The sequence below is a fragment of the Macrobrachium nipponense genome, chromosome 21, assembly GCF_015104395.2.
Source record: "Macrobrachium nipponense isolate FS-2020 chromosome 21, ASM1510439v2, whole genome shotgun sequence".
Lineage (NCBI taxonomy): Eukaryota > Metazoa > Arthropoda > Malacostraca > Decapoda > Palaemonidae > Macrobrachium > Macrobrachium nipponense.
This window is the reverse complement of record NC_087212.1, coordinates 10,274,166-10,293,551: the sequence shown is the minus strand read 5'-3', so window position 1 is coordinate 10,293,551 and position 19,386 is coordinate 10,274,166. Positions and strand designations below refer to the sequence as shown.

The following is a 19,386-nucleotide window of genomic DNA, read 5'->3' as shown; positions in this document are numbered from 1 at the left end:
TAACTAAAACACAATACGAGCTTATAAAATTAGATATACATATTTTTTATTGGTGGTAATATCTTAGTAAGTATGCATAAACACTACAAATACAAGATATGTTATTTTATAGACAAAGCTATATCAAACTTAAGTATAAGTACCTAACATTTTTATCAGAAAACTTCAAATCAGAAGTGAAGGAAGAAAACTGGACGTTTGCTTTGACCACCCATGGGACATGATGCTGCAACACATTCGCCACACCTAACAATATCTTAGAGTGAAATAAGCAATCAGGCTGAAAATAACGATGAACGTCACCACTCCGATATAATGGGAAGACCAAAACATCGTAGCTCCCTGAAGTTTTTCTTTCGATTATTTTATCACTTTTAAAAGTTTAGAGTCCATCTAAGCTAAAAGGTCACATTAAAATAAAAATGAATAATTTACACGAAAGAAGAATCGTGAAATATATTTACCAAACAATAAATGAGCACTGTTTTTCTTAAATCCTATTATGTGTTTATATTAATGGTCCCTGACATTGAAGGGTTTGTGCCGTTTTACACACGGGGTCCCTAATAATATTCAAGATGGCGTCGAACGCGGTAAACAAAATGTGTATTTATTGAATTAAACCCTAAGTATTTCCTCTCGGAAGTGAATGAGTGCTATGGTGAGAGATATTTAGGCAATATGAAACCCGAATGCTTCTTAATTTTGAATATGGCCCTCATCAGAGGCTGCAATTAGATGTACGCAATCGCTTCCAGGAAGCAGCTGATTGTCAGATGAGGAATGCACAATAACAATAGATCATAGAATTGCCTGACGGAACCCGCTCCTCCTCGCCTCATGTACCCAGTGTGATTTGCAGGCTGCGAAATGGTGAATGTGTTTGTCGCCTAGAGAAATATGACGTCAATTTTTCAGTTTGAAGTCTGATAAGTTCTTTAGTGGAGCGTACGAGATCTCTCTCTCTCGTCAGTAGGCTAAGCTCTTGCAAATCCTTGGTGCCCATCCCTTTACATGTACCGCCAATGGGTAGGCCTCCTTGTTCTTTCTTTCGAGTCCTTATCGGATAAAACACTTTTCTGGGACAAATATTGTTTTATGCCCGTAAGGTAAGCTAGTCTTGGCTAGGCTAGTAGTAGTAGTAGGCCATGCCTGCTCGAGGTCAAACCTAGGCTAGCCAAGGCTACCAGTTTTTATAAGGTTGATTTTCTGTGGTGGGCCAGACTGAACCATTTGGGGGTTGCTGGGTGTTGTTTGAACGTGATATTGCTCTGGCACCTAGTTTACTTATTAATAATGCATGTGACAGCTACCAGCTTGATAGTGATGGTCTGGTGTCCATCTTGCTAAGGTTAACTCAGGGTTTGGTAAAACTGAACGCTACTGCCACGCCCCTCTGGTTTGGTGAATATCAATTCGTGCGCAAAGTGGGTGCCGTTTTGAGTACCAACCCCTTGGGAATGAACATATAAACATAAACAAAAGACTGTAAAATCATATAAAGAATTAAAGGTATAGCCTAGATATAAGAAAAAGGCAGTAGCTATATTATATTATGGTTGCTGACTGGCAGGAACCAGCATGTGGTAGAAGTCCTCAGTTTTACCCAAGGTTGATCATTACAATGTAAAATTGACCTAGGTACTTAAACTCATTGACCTTTATAACCTTTGAAATAAGAATTACAGGACATAAATATTTATAATTCCTGTTAGCTTTGACAGCAGAATTGTACATGATTAAGAATTATTCTCATGCTGATTAAATTGTTACTCGCAGGCAAAGCATAAATTGCCACTTTTGGCCAGGCAGAGCTTGGAAGAGTACCTGGAACCTCCAGGTTAGGCTACTTAGTAGTAAATATATTGTATATTAATTTATTGCTAGACACATGAACAGTATATTTTTATGACTTGTTATTCAGTGTTTTATGCATTTTAAAATATTTTTTATTTGTACTAAATCATTTCCCTCCTTATTTCTAAGAATAATTGACTGATGCCATTTGGAATCTAGGTTTTAAGGGTGATGTTAACCTTGAGCAAAAGTTGATTTAAAGTCATTAACTAAAGCATTTATGTCAGTGATATTAATGTATGGCTGTAATGTCACTATTATGGCATAGTGCACATCACCAGGTAATTTGAATTATAATTTGGATCTGCTGATTATGCTATCATACACACTCACATTGCATTCTCACAAGGCAATAAATTCTTATAATTTTATTTGACCCACATTTAAACTGAAAATTTCAATAACAGAATGCTGTTATTCAGTAACAATGCTGCTAAAAAAATTTGTTCCACTGTATTTGGTGAAATCACTGAATTTTTATCATGACAGCACAGTTGAAAGTAAAAGACGCTTTTCACATCATCATCACTTGAGCAATGATGAAACAGTTATTAAATGTGCATGCATTTGGACTGAAGCTATGTAATCACGATTGTATTTTTATGACCAGACCTCAAAATTGCATAATGCCATTGGAATAGTTGATTGATTTTAAGACAGGAATAAGTAGGCACTGCAAAACTAATTCATATTAACATTGATGTGCAATTTCTATATGGTTCTGTGCTGGTCACCACTTTGTACATATTTTTAGGATCAGGTATGCTAGGTGGCATGGACATATATTTAGGATTAGGATGAGATCTGGCATTTCCTAGTCTATTCCATGTTGTGTCATGGGGTAGGTGAGAGTTTTCTGTTTTTCAGAATGATAAAATGAAGGCAGAATTTAAAGATAGTCTGTAAGCTAAGGGCTAGCATAGTACCATTTTAAGAATATAGCCTAGGCTATACAAACATGGGTACTTTAAGTTAGGCTAAGCCTTCTGATGTGTCTTGATCAGAAGCTTCTTTTTAGAAAGATAGTTTATTAATAGGCTGTACTCTAAATCATGCATATCTATTTGGATATACCTTTGGTGAATTCTGGTTTGGCCATTCAACATTGCTACAGGTAGTTAAAGATTGGCAAGCAGATAAGGGTTTGGGTTACAGTTTACTCAAGAAAACCCCCATATTTGTTCAGCCTGCATTGAGCCAAGGTGTCTCTGGTGCTTCTGTGGTTACAGGACTAGCTCTAGTTTTGAAACTACATATTAACTATTGTATTATTCTTACATATAACTGCGTGGTGGTTCAGTAATGTTGGTGATCAGTGAGCAATAAATAATGTGTTTGTGGTTGATCAGTGTTGTCAGGGATAATTTTTGTTTTGTTGTGGAAAATTATTTTCTGTTTATAAGTTTATTGTATATGGTTACTGGTTTGGCATATTTTAATTGTTAATGATCGTTCTTATAAAATACTGTACTATTTACTTGTCTTGCTTCACAGCAAGGCTTTGGCTTTGTGCTAAAGAAGCATAATTTTTAGTCATATTTTCTTCTCGTGCAGGGTCAGATTATTGGGAATCTTTCTTTTTAGGTCAACCAAAGGGATATCCCTTGTGCATTACTAGGGTTGCTTTGTCCTTGATCCCTTCCTGGGACCAAAGTTTTATGAGAAGCTGTAGGTTTATTACAAGGGTTCCTGAGTGGCCATCAAGAAGATATCCAAGGGAGGTTCAAATTAGTTGCTTCCTCCTTTTGCTGATGTGTGGTCAGCTAGATCTACTTTGTGCTTGAAAGCTGGTGCAGTGTTGGGAGAGGATCCTCAATGAAAGGCTTAAAAAGCACATCCACATTTTATTTACCCTGTCTTTCCTGTTGTGGCCCTTGGCAGGTGTTTGGAAAGTTCAGGAGTCTGTATTCCTCATCCATCTTTTTGGATGGTGATTGTGGCTGTATATGTACATATTCTGGCTATTCCCTAGTCAGACTAAGGCTTACTAAGATCTTATCCTCCACTGGCTCATTGGAATGGATAAATTTTTAGTTCCTTTTTGTATTTCCTGAAAGATAAAGTTATTTATTGATGGTTTCACACCACTTCCATAGCGCTCGCAGGAAGATATTGGTGAATGAGAAGCACTCTGATAGCCCGGACACCTTTGTCCACCATGCAGTCTACTATAAGGCCCCAAGGGGATTGAACTGTACCAAGGTCAGGCCTTCAGGGTCACCCACAACAGAGAGGTCACTTTTCTTCATACTAGTAAATGGACCAGCGCAAGAGGGAGGTAAGGGGAAGAAGGGAAGGGAAGGGAATGCTATGGTAGAGTTGTCACTTCTTTAACTATCTTTCTCGAACACTGATCCTGTTGATGGCCTGTCCTCCATGGTCTCTTGAACTTCTGGCCCTAGCCTGTATGAGGAAGTATAGTTGTCAAGGAACCTCTTCAAGACCTAAGGGAATTGTTTTGTCCCTGGATGAATTGTCCATTGGGATATTTAAGATGGTTGTTCTTGGGAAGGTGAAAGCTGTGTCAACGAATGAGACATACGTATTACTGACAGCTTTTTTGTATTTCCACCTATTACTAAGCAAGATAAATCAGGCAGATTGCTATGGTATACATATGTAGGGGTTCTTATCAATATATGTTATTCAAAGAATCTTATGAATGAGAAAGTGTGTGGAATGGGCGGTGATTTTTTGTTAGTGACATTGATACTGTATATGGTAAGATATTGGTCAATGAATAACTTTCATCTGGTAAAACCAGTGAATATTCAATAGGTTGTAAAATAAACATACCTATTATACAGATGATATTCATGTACAGTTTTTATGCTCAACTAAAATTGGGATTTGAAAGAATTTGGGCCAAGTACATTTTTTATAATTACATTGTCATAAATACATACAGTATATACTGTGGTTATGCAAATTAGCTGCTGTGAATTTTTCTAATTTTTGGGTTGTATCTTTTGTCTTATATTTTTTTTTAGATTATCTGACTCTGTGAAGTGTTATTTTTCCCAAATATTTATCTTATTTCCTCTTGTACGTATAGCATATCTTGATGGAACACATTACTGCTCTCAGTAAAAAATAAATTAAAGTTACATTCCATGATTTACAACCTTTCCAAGTATGTATTTATGATCTTACACTTTTCGTGTGATCTTTTAATATGGTAACCTTGCAGTCATGTGCCAGTAATAACCTTTTCCCTTTTATGTCACCTTATCCCTCTGTAATGATTTTAATTTTTTGGAATTTGTTTTATTTTATATATTTCTTTAAAAAGTGTCTGTTGCCTTTCATATGTGTGGCAGTTTGCTTTAATATCCTTGGATGAGTGAAATTTGCCAGCTCCCTATTAGTTAGTTGCATTTCTTGGGTGCCTCAGCCCTTTGGGTAAAATTGCTTCGTACTTATTTGGATTTTTATTTCAACAGAATCATGGGACGCCGTTGGAAGATTTGGCGGGATCCCGAGCAACTGCGGGCTGCCTAAAGCTATTCATTCAGCGTGACTACTCAGAGGGAACGTCTGTAAAATTTCAGACTAAATTCCCACCAGAATTAGAAGGAAAGGTATGATATTATAGTGTCCTCTGGTTCTTCATAGATATTGGGCTTCTGCTGTACTGTATTCTTGCAATGATTTATTAAATAATGAAATATCTCCCCGCAGGTTTTGTAAATGCTTAATTGGACAAGTTGACAAGACAGTTTTTAGTATCTGCATCCTGTAAATTTGACAGCTTTATTATTTATGCAAGGCTAAATCCAAGTATGTAATATTACCTGAAACATTCTGTCCAAATGTACTGTTCAAAGTTTAAATGTTACCATCATCTCAAAGGTGAAATTACTTTATGGTTAAATTACAATAGTGATTTAAATTTGTGTGGTAAAAATTTTTATTCAATAGCCAGAAAGTGAAATTTGCACTGTATTTCTGTTAAACCATGATGTCAATAAGGGAATGTGGGAAAAATTTCAAGAATATTACTCTGTTGTATTTGATGGTATATAAAAAAATTTTTGTTTCCAAAAAATGACTTAAATAATGGCTAAGAAATATCACTCAGGTCTTATTATGTGCGCTGTTGAGGTATCTGGTAGACTGATGTTTACCCAGAAGCCGTAGATACCATAGTACTTTATTGCTGTGCTGGTACTGACACAGGTTATCATCATTATTATTATTACATGCATTCTTCTTATGTGGTCATTATGGAAGTTTGATTAAAAAAGACTGATTATCAAAACTAAAGCTGGATGTTGAAGAGTAACCATTTTGGATCACAAATGCATGCTTAGGTGTTGATGGCATACCTGCCTGATATATAATTACAGTGACAGTGACCATAATTACAGGCCTTACTTGCATCACTGCCATCTATCGTTGCTTATTCAAGCATTTGCAATTTAGTATATTTAGTGTTCATAACAATGTGAGCATTTTAGTACGAGTATTATCATAACAACATGTATTATTTGAAGACAGTGATTTTAAGTAATAGTACTAATGATTATGAATGTTTAGGCATTGATGATGAATCTGATTAATTTTCAGGATTTGAAAATTTATTATCACAATTACCGTGATGTTCTGGTATTGATGATTTTTGCTTATCAGTGCTCGGCCGGGAACGGAGCCCCTGCCGTTAACTGGGGACTGCCTGTATATGATCATGCGGTATCATGAAGTCTTAAAAACAATAGACATTAGCAAAACCATCATGTTGGGAGGTAAAATGTAGCAAATGCAAAATCTGTGCAGTCTTTGAAAGCAATTGTATATGGTAAGAGAGATGTCAACAGGAAAGGCACATAGTGTTTTCATTATGTTGGAATTATCTTTACAGAAGACACTGCAGTAGTTTGTTTACTACTAATTACGTAATAGAGTAAGAAAAATACTTGAAAACATTGGAAGGGAATATAACTGCTCTTATAACTAAAGAGAGTAGCATTGACTAAGACCTTGGTTTTGACCCAAAAAATATGTCAAATGGAAATGAAATTGCTCTCCCAGAGCTTAGCACCAGTCAAATATTTTCACAAAGCCTGCATTTCCATTCAGAATAGGTTAAACCACCAAAGGAATTTTTTGGGAACTGGGGATGAGATTTCTGAATACTGCTTGGTAAACTGTTTAACAAAAGCTGATTGCACCTGTGTTATTACAAGTCCAAAGGAATGACCGTTACTGACACTTCAGCTGCTTTTTAGCTTCATTTATGCATCATCATAGTTCCACATCAAACCAGATGTGTCATGCCATGATTCAACCTCATCAACAAGTTGTATAAAATATATTAAGAAAATATTTATCAGGTTTAAAAACTATTGTTACTTTAGTCATGAAAAATTTGTAGAAAAAAAATTTCAATCAAATGCCAAATATGAATTTAGACCACCCAAATACTTAATATCCATGTTACAACATAAGATAATAATTTTTCAAAGATAAGATCATCATAAAAAGGCCATTCTATTGGAGATTTAGTTTCGTCTACAAACAATTAGTCAAAGTTTTAAGGAAATGTCTTCAGTCTAGATGATCATCACGGAATGGTCCTTTCTTAGAAAGCTCACAAATGGAAATAATGGAAATAGTATTAAATGTTGAAAGCTGAAAACAAAGCAGATACAGTCACCACCCTACTTACGAACATTCAAGTTAAGAACGTTTACAGATACGAACAAACAGAGTCACAACTTTAGATTTTGCTCTGTGCACTTATTCTGCTAGTAAGAATTTTTGCAAAGAACAGATTACAAGGAAGAAGAAGAACCTGTTCCTTTAGCTCCTTCCCTGATTATCTCGAGTACTCTTGTGATTAACTAACATGTATGTATTCTTCTAGCAATCTTGAGAATACTCGTTAATTCTCGTAAAGTATTCCTACTTATTTCTATTCTCCCAATTTAACTCTATTTGATGAATTCCCATTTTGTGTGTATTTTTGTCAATAGATGGTGGTGTGCATTATTTAATTTTATGAACTTCCAATTAAATACACGGCTCCTTGGTTCCCAAGGTAACTCTGGAATGTAAACATAAAAAAATTATGCACCACTTATTAAAAACCAACTTAGAAAAAATTGAAGATATGAACGACCGTCAGGGACATAACGTTTGTGAGTAGGGTGGTGACTGTATTCATTCAAGTGGAAGCTCAGAGAATGATGATAAATATCGGTTAATGTAATGATATGTTGAGGGGAAAAATTTGATGTTCATTTCTTGTAATTTTTAGATGTATTTCGAAGTATGAGAAGACACTAGAACAGAATTGCTCAAATAGATAAACTAGTGATAGGTAGCTGACATATCAAATTCTTCAACATGTTTCATTTTCCCAGACTGTAATTCCTATACCAAAGCAGTTATTGTAACAAACTGATGAAGGTATCTATCAGAGTGGAGTGATAGGTTGCAAGAGGTTAATTAAAAAATGTGAAGCAAAATTTAGAAGCCCCAAAACACACATCATGTAATTGTCAAACACCAGAATTAAAAGCAAATAATTTGGTCTGAAAAGATTTCTGTTGCTCAAGGATAATGGTATTCACTACTGAATATTTGAAAACATTAAAGACTCCCTTTATTTATGCAATGTTTAGTTTATTTTATCATTGTTACATTACAGATAGAAAGGTCTGTCTTTGAAAATACCATCAATGACATCAATGGTATGTTTGTAGAGGCAGAGAAAATGTCGTGTGGGCGTTACTGTGAAGGCTGCTTAGGTTGTTTAACGGCTTACCTTGTATTCTTTTGTATGGAAACGCACTATGAACAGGTAAGTTTGTAAATTCTCTTAATGAGGGGTTCTTGAAATACTGATGACACACTGCTCATGAGCCCTAGAAAATACTTGGTATTTATGATGTGTTTGTTAGGAATTCATCTTGATGGTGAAGATAATTGCTGGTATAACCTATTGACTGGATGTCCTGACTTTTGTCTTTTTCTTATTTCCTTCACAGATGATGAAAAGGGTGACCAAGTACGTTGCTGAACAAAATGAGCGTACTTGGTCACCCAGAGGTCTGCTTCTCACCAACCCCATTGAACGAGGATTACGAGTTGTATCCTTTTATCCTTTTATAAATGCATTTCTAGGACAGTTTTTTTTTTGTTAAGGATATTGTTAGTTTTGGTCTCCTTTAACCTTGAAGGGGGCAATTAATCTAATGTTAGTGCATGTCACGTTGTGCACTGTAAGCATTACAAAGGTCCTTTGCAGAGTTCCTTCAGCCCCTAGCTGCAGCTCCTTTCATTTCTCTTACTGTCTCTCCATTCATATTCTCTTCTTCCATCTTATTTTTCACCCTCCTAGCAAATGTTTTGTAGTGCAACTGCGAGGTTTTCCTCCTATGTATTGCACCTTTAAAACCTTTTTACTCTCAATTTTCCTTCCAGTGCTGAATGACCTCATAGGTTCCAGCACTTGACCTTTGGCCTGATTTTATATTCCATTCCATTCCTGAGTACTACAGAGAATGCATCAGAGCCCTTAGTAACAATGAAACATACTGTTGGTGATTGTCCAAGTTTCAACCAGCACCTTATTTCAAGTAGTACTGCAATGGAAAGAAATCTTGAAGAGAAACTTTGCCAGAATCATCAATGTGAGCTTAGCCAGTTGTCAAGCTTTTACGAAGCTGTGCTGTATAATTTTAAAATTCAGTGGTTTGGCTAAGCGATTGTTGATATGATAAATAATAAATACTGTATGCCATATATTTGCATATGGTAATTTTAAGATAATATTGTTTCGCATTAACCTTGAAATAGTATTTATTAATATTATAGAAAGTAAAAATCTACTGTTTGAGAAAGTATAAATTCAAGCTTGTCTTTGTCGTTGATAATTTTTCCGCATTGTAGTTCATGTCTTTAGGGTTATTACTGTTGTTTTGTATTATTTGTCATTGCTTTGCATATTAAGGTGATATTTATATCTTTATTAATATATTAATTTCCTTAACATCCTTTTCCAGATTGAGATCAGTTTATTAACGGAGCCAGCGACGACGAGAACGCAATAATTCGTCCAAATAATGAAAATACTTCTAAGGATTTCTATTCCTTCATTATCATCTTTCACTCTCATAATCATTGTTAGCCATTCATAGTCTCATTTTCATATTCACCGTTTATACCATTATGAGTGGACGGGATCACTGTCACTCAGTACAGTAGCTTTTAAGGAGCAAATGAAGTGTACGTAATGTGTTCTATATCTCGGCATGTACAGACTCTTCAGGTAAGTGGGAGTATCTTTACGTTGTATAGAATTTTATACTCATGCCTTAATGTTTTGGAATTACTGTATTGAGGGTGATAAAACTCCCACCTAGGAAGTGACAAGTGGTTGGATTCTCCCTTCCCACAAAGCACTTGAGTAAACAAATACAGAATTGTAAGATAAACTATCATAAATATAATAAATCCCCTCCCCCCCCTTTAAAAATAAAGTGATATGGGTAATTGTGACTGAAGTACTTTTACGTACTTTGTTATAACTTTGAGTGTCATTTATCAGTACTGTATGTTAGATACCAGTTTAAAAGACAATGTGTCTGTACAACTCAAATTTTCCTCCTGACCTGAAAATTGGAATACTATTATGAAAGAGTGTAAATTTGATATATTAATGAAAGTGTGTAAAAAGTGGACACTTTAGTGTTTATTATCATTATATAACAAACAACTGGAGAAATTTTTTTTTACATGTAATGAAAGCTAGTTTAGGACATTATACCAATGCATTTATCAGGAATTTTAAAGAACATTTTATATTTGTAATGCAAATGACTGTATTGTATTCTGCAACGTACGTTTTTTTTTTTTTTCACTTTACTGTTTTAGTCTACATTCTTTATCATTGTGTCCATCAGACTCAACCCTGTTCTGGCAGTTTTAAGGTTTGAAATTTTTATGGAATTGAAGTTTTTCTTGGCAAAGTTTATATGTAAAGGCATTATATATCTACATATATATGCAGTAAACTGTTGTAACTCATATATTTATACTGTATTAACTGCCCCAAAACACGTGATACTTCTCACAATAGACTGGCGTAACCATGTGAGAGGATTCCATGAAGCAACCCTGTGATCATTGTGTGCTTAGTTTGCAAGGATCCCCAAAGGCGATTTTTCTTACTGGGGTCACTTTTACTTTTAACCTCCATTGTTTTATTTATCATTTTTGTTAGACATGAAGGAGTAAAATTGTAATAGGTAAATTCCTCAGAATTGTTTTCCAGGAAGGTGTGTATGACAATAAATGTAGTAATTGTGCAGTTAGACAAAGGTTCTGTAGAAATTAAAAAGTTCAGGGGGAGATTTGTCTAAAATTGGCTGCTGGCAAATTTATAAATTGTTTTGCATATAATTTTTTTTGGTTTATTTTTTTTTGATTAGTAATGGATGGAGTATTTACCATGATGATTACTTTTATAGCATTGCATTTTTATTTTGAAAAAGTTGATTATGAAAACTTAATCTCGCAGAAAAGCTGCAGATTTGTTTACGCATATGTAAAAAGAATCTGAGTCTCTATCCTTTTCATCCTTTTAAGAAAGAGACTTTGATCAATCTTGTAACTCCAGTTCCAGTGTTGTAATGGGAGGCTTTAGTAAATTGGCAGTCTGTTGCAATGTGATACAATTTTTATGAATTTACTAACCATTACTTTCAAAAGCTTTCTGATGATGTCATGTCTTGTGTTGTGTAGCAGGTAATATGTTTGAAATATTGGAACCAGTGACAAAAGGAGTAAAATAGAGTACATGTTACAGCATGAGTTCTTTCTCTTTTTGAGATATTTGTTTGCTTTTGAAGTGTTTGGAATATTTTGGGTGTGCGTAATTTGATTGAAGACAGGTTTATAAAAGAAACCTAAGTAAAAAGAGGAGCTTAACATTCAAGTTTCAAGTTGAATGTAAATGTATTGAGTTGACCAAACTTTTACAATCCAGTAGGATAGTTCTTGGGATCTATTGCTGCTTATGAAATATTTTTTGTATTTAGATGGCTACTTAGTGAAGTCTGTTATACAAAGGTTGGAAATTTGATGCTAAAATACTGTGGCATGACTATAGAAGAACTTGGAGTCAGTCATCGGCATCCATTGGATTCTTCAGTATGCATCACTTGAGGAGAAAGTAATGTTCTTTTCATGTTAAAAGCTTAAAATTGAGGGATTGGTCTCCCATTAGTCATTTAACCCTTGCCATAGCTTTACAAGTCATGTTGTGGATTAAAATTCTGGTCATTCTTGTAAATGTAAGTGCCATGTGTAGGTAGTGATGAAAACATCATGCTGATCCTGGGTGACTGGTAAGGTTATTTTCTTGGGGGGTGGATTGACTTTGGGAATTGTAAGGGAAACTTTTTTTCACATTTAAGAAAAGGGGGCTAAAATGATTCTAGGTAGTCTGAGGTATTAGACGTTGGCATTAGCGTGAAGTAGGAAGTTAATCCATCTGTACTATGTGGTAATTGGTTATTGAATATCACTGGCTGACATCATCACTGAAATTAATTTGATTTAAATTTTTATGGAATTTCAAGGTTCTGGTGTATTCTGGCATCTTTGTTCTAGTTGGCCTATCCAGGATTTAGTACCTCATTTGGGTGTAGCATGGTATAGTAGTACAAAGTTGGTAATGTCACGATGTGGATGGTAAAAAAGGAGCTTGCTTGTATGCCTGCCCACTCTTACACATACATGTGTCATTCAGCATTACAAGAATAAAGCCAGATATTCATATCATATTTATAAGCATTGGTTTTCTGACTGACATTCATTTTTATGCCAGATGTTGTTTTCACTGGTAAACTTGATTGTAGTAATGTTTAGTCTAGCATGTTCATTGAAGGTTGATTTTTAATAACATTAGTAGTAACTTCATGAAAATGGCTTTAATCACGAATCATTTTTGAGTAGTGAGGTAAGATTTTATATAGTAGCTGTATTATGTTGTTTCACGTGAATTTGTTTATATGATTTAGACTTTAAGTTAGAGTAATATATTTATTACGTACCAATACTTATGATAATCATGATCTTCTGTTATGTAATTTATGTTAGGTTGCAACAGCCTCACAGTGTACTTTGCATAGATCTTATATATATATATAAATGTCAGGGTACGAAAAGTAATATGCTTATATGGACTTCACTCACAAGCAGATATTGTATGTGCTATCTTGATCATTTGGTAGCTAACATCTTACACCTGCACTATATCGTAATGCTATATGAAAACTGATGTTCTGTATTTGCCTATTGACAGATGAAGTGTTTTCAGATTTCCTTCTTGTGCATTATTTTTTGCTTATTCTTAACTTGTGTCACTATTAATGAATGGAAACACAGAATCACTATACATACGTACTTTGTTTTTGTCTTTAGTAGTATTTACACTTTGTTATTAATTCTGTTTGTGTGTTACTGTATCAGCTTCTTAGTCAGTTGCATATTGCATGATGTCACTTCATGTTTATCAGTTCTCTAGCCTTTGAGCTTCCTATTTAACCAGTTATATCAGTTGGAATATACAGTACAGAATTTTAAATTTTTACAGGTTTTTAGTATACAAGTTCAATAGTTTTCAATTTATGGTACAGAGTTATTTCTATAATTTGTTAATTTTAACATACGTATTTCATATATTTTTCAGGAGTTTAAGATGCACCATCTGCATTGTAAGGCTTGAATACCTTTTCCCAAAGTGTATGAGTATTTTTATGTGGCTCATTGTATTTAGCCTTTACTGTTTTAGTTAACTTAATAGTTTGAAAACAGCTTTACTCTGTTGACGATCTAAATGGCTGAATTGGCTTTTTATTCCATGGATAGTAATTATTCTTAGTCTGTGGTTTATAGTTGGTTCCCCATGACTGATGATATAATGCCTGTTCCCTTTGTCAGTTTGTATCCCCAGTGTTGGTCTGTACATGGTGACATTGCAGAGGTAAAGAACTTTTTTTAAAGTGAAAAGACTGATTGGGTTTTGTCTTCATCAGTGTAGACATTGCGTGTGGGTGAAATCTTATGAGTAAGTTTTTTTTTTATCATGAAAAAATAAATTGAAACAAGACTTCTGTCAGTTCTTAGCATATAGGGGTTTTGGTGCTATTCTCTCATGACTTGAGGGAGATTAAATTTGTGAGATAAGATCTTGAAGAGTGACCAGTTTTCAAATTATTTTGGCATTGTATTTTAATTTCACAATGCTTGATTTTTAGATTTTTTACCGAAATGAAAAGTTTGATTGCCATACCTGTGCAACTTTTCTGCAGTTTTATGAAGTTTGGTGAACAAACACCTTATAAGAATGTTTGAAGTTCCTGTTTAATATTACTATACTAGTGATGAAGCCATCAGAGCTAGATACGATATATGTTTTGTTATGTATCCTTAGTGTCAGTTCACATAATGATTTCCACGGTCTTTCATTCTTAGAGGGGTTACTTTCATATTTTTGTCTTTGATAGTGGATGCTTTTTTGCTTAACAAATTTGAGGTCCCTAGAGAATGAGGGAAACTTATCTTTAGCTAGGATTGAGATGGGCAGCTGGAAAGTAGTTGAGCTAAGTATGTGTAATATCCTTTGTGGATGTACTTTGAGAATTCTGACAAATGAAGCCTGAAAATTTAAACCATTACTGATGAACTTGTTTACGGTGTTGCTTTGGTGTTGAAAGGAGATTGATTACTCTTATTTAGTATTCTGCTGAAGGTGTAGTTTTGTTGTAAATCTAGCAATTCTTAATTGTTTTTTTTTTCACAAATTTTTTTGTTTTTTTATTTTTTTTTAAGTCTGTTAATTTCCTGCAATAAGTATAGCCTTTTCTTCAAAAAGTAATGTTAGTTCTATTTTCTTTCTTGGATAGTTTCATAGAATTAAACTAAAGATAAATCATTACTTACCTACCTATACACTGACAGTTACTGAATATCATTAACAATCAGAATAAGTGTTTCAGAAAACGGTCTTTTAAATTCATTAGAAGTATTTTAAATATTTTTTTGTATTTAATCACATATCATCTGTCTTAAGTATCTGGTTTTGTTTGTTTTGAAAGTGTTCAATTGAGACTGTACACAATAAGACAAGCAGCAGTTGATACTATATATGTAGTGTTTTTCTCCCTAATTGACAGATGTTTGCTTTTTGTAGTTTGAAAGTATTGTCCTTTTTCCTCAGCTAGGGAGGTGGCATAATGTTTTTTTCAGGCCAGCATTGTGATAATCTGTTGAGAAAATTAACTGATTGGTTGAAGTGTTGAAAATGGTAGTGTGAATATCAAAGATTTCCTGTTTTGAAATTTGAGTCATATTAGCTGAGAGTAAAGTGAAGAGGAAGCTTGTGAGGTTTTCTTTATTTTATCATTGGTTCCCTTTTTTCAAATCTTATGGTAACCGTGTTCGAAAAGGAGGGAATTATTTTTGTAGTTGTCAGTCTTTGTTTATATACCAACCCCAAGAGAGAAAGTTTTCTTACATGAAGTGCTGATTTTATCTTTTCTCCTTTAATTTAAGAAATACAAGTGCCGACATTTCTTCTTCAGACCACTTTTTGTATTTTGTGTTTCAATCTTGTAATAGAAGACCAGTTGCTTAGTTTATCTACTGAACATTTTTTTATGGGTAACATTTCACATATACAGGTGATGTGAGTTCTTAAATCAGCTTGTGTAGTAGTAAATGTTCTTATTTGGAGCCTCTGCATGCTCAAAATGATATTATTCTTGGATATTGATGTTCAGGCAAAAAAAAAAGAAAAAAAAAGAGTAAAGAAGCACTCAACAGTACTTAAGAAAAACTGTATTTTATCCATAACTATAATGTGAAGAAGTGTTTCCTCATCTATGAGATTCCTAATTTCCGTTAGTGGTTGGTTCTGCTCACGAGACTGCAGCGGTCTTGATTGATTTCGAATATAAATCCTAATATATAAATATGTGGTCTTCCTCTATAAGCAGTCTTTACTGTTCATCCTCAACTTCTAGATTGTTTATATTGGGAGGATAGGGATGCATTTCCAGATGCAAAGCACTTTAGCAGGAGAAAGCAGCTTTGAAGTGCTTTGCACTCCTTGAAGCACCCTTGGTAATCATTAGTCTAGCTAGATTGAGAGACTATTTTTTATATGATGCTAATTCATTCAATTCATTGTTGTATATTTGCTTGTAGCAGTGTTGCAGGCTTAATGGGAATTGGCTCAAGTGTTTTGATTTGTTCTTAGGGTTTTTGAGAACACAGAAAAGTTAGAATGGAATGGCAAGTCATTCCACAGTATCAGACTAACTCAGTTACTGATGTCATCACAGTGGGACCTAGTTTTTGCATTTGTATGTAAGCAGGAAATGTTAGTTCAACCATGTCTCATTTAATTAATTCTGATTGTGACATTCTCATGTTTGTTTTCCAAAATTTTTACTCATTCTTGATAAAATGATAGTTAGATGATGTGAGCATTTTCTGGTAAGATTTGGACAATCTTTAATATTTGATAATGGATGAATGCTGAAGTGTTTGTTTCTGTTTGTATATGTATGCAGCCTTTATCTTGTGTTTTATTCATTTCGTAATTGAATTATTAATTGCATCACCAATTGTAGTCATTAGAATTTTGTAACTAACATTTGGCACTAAGAATTTCATCCTATTCCTCTGGTTTTTATTTTGCATGATTATTCCTTACAATTTATACTACAAAAGTAGTTATGTGTAATTTTTATCTTTGGTATTGCGCACTAGCAGATTCCAAGCAGTATGTGTGATATGGATAATTTGGTGTACTAAAGGATTTTATTTCTGTTTAGGTGCAGTGTCAGTGCAAAACCTTGGTACCCCACTTTTGCAGAGGAAATTGAAATTTTTAATGCTAGGGGAAAATTTTTGGGCTCTTTTTCATAATACACTAAAGGAGTATATAGGGAATGAAATTTTGGGAACTTACGATTCTGTAGCATTTAGAGTTTTGTGGTAATACCTTATATATATTCAGTGTCTTTGGTAATACCTTTTGTTTTTCCCTGTTCATGGCTGATACTGGTCTCTATTAGGTCCTGCTAAGTAGGATTGGAGATGAGGAGCAGTAAAGTAACAAAGTGACGAAAATCACTGAAATCTGCCAGTAGCAACCCAAGATAATGCTGTGCATACCATTTGTTGAAAGAAATTGGTGAGACATTGCATGTGACATTGTGCTCTGCATTTTTACTAAAAGTAAACTCACTCGTGAAAGGCTTCTCCAGCTCTGTAACAGAAATTAAATATCCTCCATAAGTGTATGGATCTATAAGGACACTAACAATGTGGAATTTGGAGATCCTGGACCCCTTTGGCCAAGGAAGTTCTCCTTTCACTGTATTGTCCTGCTTATTACTAGGTTAGAATATGTCTGGTTAAATTGGGTTGTCTTTGTAGATTCTACATTCATGAACTGAGGGAAAAGAAAAAGTGCCCCTTCAAACTCTACTCTTCTACATGTTGTGAGAGAATGGAAAAATAAATTTGCTTTTCTTTTTCTTAAGAAATTTGAGTTTTATCAGTAATCTTAAGAAACCATGCATGTGTGTGGGAGGTGGGGTTAGGGATGGCATTTAGGTCCCATTTGTACATAAAGATATTTCCCATTGAATAATAGAAGTACTCTTACCTATAGCAAGTGTTATAGTGAGCTGAACCTTAATAGCATTGATGGGGTAGCCTTAGCTTGATGAAAGATTTTTGTACTTTCGATAAAGGACACACTGGTAAGGATAATCTCACGTGAAAATATTAACGATGGCATTATAGATGAAAATTCAATTTGTCTGATGTATTTCTCATTAACTCTTGATTTATTTTGTTATGTTCTATTTTGTCACTGTAAGGAATTATTAGATTGCTGTTGATTTTCCAAAATGAGGGTCACAGTAGTGATGTATTTTCCTTGTGAACATTGCATGATTTGATCAGTCACTGTTGCATGACACATGCAGTAATGTGATTCAAGAGGAGACTGTGAATGCCCTCTGCAAGTGGCTTATTACTGCTGATCAGATCATCCAATCATATTTAAATGTAAGATTTTATGTAACGTCTTTTCCAGTAGATCTTCATACCATTTTGTTAATGAGACATTATTTTCCTTTCTGTAGGTGAATACAATTGTACCTCCCGTCATCCGTTCTGAAAATAAATATGGAGTATATATTATTTTGTAGCTTTATTTTTCCTTGTTTTTGAACCTCTTAAATTATATGCTGGGAGTTGTAAGGGTGAGGGAGTTTTATCAAAGGAAGGTACTTTTATGTTGTGTGGAATGTTGGAATTTCATTGACAAGCAATGAAATTGTAAGGTTTTTTGCATTTGATTTGTTTGCTTTTATTGTTATTTATTATAATTGCTTTTGTACTTATAAATAATATGGGTAGCTAAAAATACGTCAAAACTGGTTTATTTGATATTTTATTCATAGCCACCCCCTCATTTTGGGACCACCTTGACGTGGTGAGGGGGCTCTCGAACCTCAGGAATCTCTTCCCAGGTTCGAACCCAAGAGTCCCATATGACATTATATATTTTCGAGTAAACTTATGTGGACCTTTCCATTTTTTGCCAAAATTTTTGAAAGCAAATAAATGAGAAAACATATCATGGCTTAACGTGGAGTTAAATCCGAAGCTAAATAGTGAGAACTGTGGTAGATCCATCATCTACCCGACAATGTTCGGACCTGTTTTTCAGGCGGAACTATTCTGTGGAGCTGGACCACGGATTCCAGGGGGGGCCTGGTTCGAGGAATAGAACTCTCGGCATTCTATCCAGTTTGCCTATAATGTGATTAGGATGGGGATAATTGTATTAACATAATACTCTTAGTCCTAGCAAGCGGGTTCTGCTTACACTTGGGCCATACTAATCATGTTATGCCATCCCCTTTTGGGGTAGGGTAGGGATGCGGACATTTGGGAGTCCTTTCTCACTTGTGCCTTTGGCAGAAAATTTAACTTCGCGAAGGGCCAATGATACCTTTTCAAGAATTTTTTTTTTTTTTTTTTTGTAAAAACTCAAAATTTATGAACTGTGAAATAAATGATTTGAGACCCCTGGGCCCCATGATGGAAAAACTACGGCACAGTTGATGACCATTGGCACGTCACTCCCGAATTTCCTAGGTACTGCCACAAGTAGTGAAAGTACTATAAAAGATACAAAGGAACACCCTGTTCCAAGTAAAGCAGCAGAGCCAGAAAACCAAATAGAGTGCATAAATACAAAAGAAACAAACAAAAATAAATTGGTAAACTCCAATATCGTAACAATGGAACCATATATGATGAACAATAATTCTGAATTAGAGACAAATAATCCTCTCAGCAATACAGAAAAATATAAAAATCATAATAGACAAGCAACATACATAAAACAAGGACAAAAAGAAACAAAAATTACCGACTTAATCCCACATTGGTACATTTTGATGACCTCTTTGGATCAGATAATTGGTC

At 34.5% G+C, this 19,386-nt stretch overlaps 1 protein-coding gene across 3 annotated transcripts; it reads left to right on the top strand.

Annotated features, from left to right (window-relative positions):
• The first annotated feature begins 504 nt into the window (after nucleotides 1–504).
• Nucleotides 505–18,090, top strand: LOC135197776 (golgin subfamily A member 7-like). Of its 3 annotated transcripts, none has more exons than XM_064224875.1 (5): nucleotides 505–593; nucleotides 5,301–5,438; nucleotides 8,510–8,662; nucleotides 8,850–8,951; nucleotides 9,867–18,090. In XM_064224875.1, the coding sequence occupies exons 1-5, from the start codon at nucleotides 579–581 to the stop codon at nucleotides 9,912–9,914; spliced, it is 456 nt and encodes a 151-aa protein (XP_064080945.1). In that variant the 5' UTR covers nucleotides 505–578; the 3' UTR covers nucleotides 9,915–18,090. The 3 variants fall into 3 exon arrangements, with proteins under 3 accessions (XP_064080945.1, XP_064080947.1, XP_064080946.1); XM_064224877.1 differs by lacking the exon at nucleotides 505–593 and adding an exon at nucleotides 647–873; XM_064224876.1 differs by lacking the exon at nucleotides 505–593 and adding an exon at nucleotides 882–1,029.
• Nucleotides 18,091–19,386: the final 1,296 nt, after the last annotated feature.

What these genes read in the sequence shown, in the direction of transcription:
- LOC135197776 (XM_064224875.1), top strand. An exon ending in CACCAGAATTAGAAGGAAAG is followed by an intron (nt 5,439 to 8,509) that starts GTATGATATTAT and finishes GTTACATTACAG; the next exon opens with ATAGAAAGGTCTGTCTTTGA. An exon ending in TTGAACGAGGATTACGAGTT is followed by an intron (nt 8,952 to 9,866) that starts GTATCCTTTTAT and finishes ATCCTTTTCCAG; the next exon opens with ATTGAGATCAGTTTATTAAC.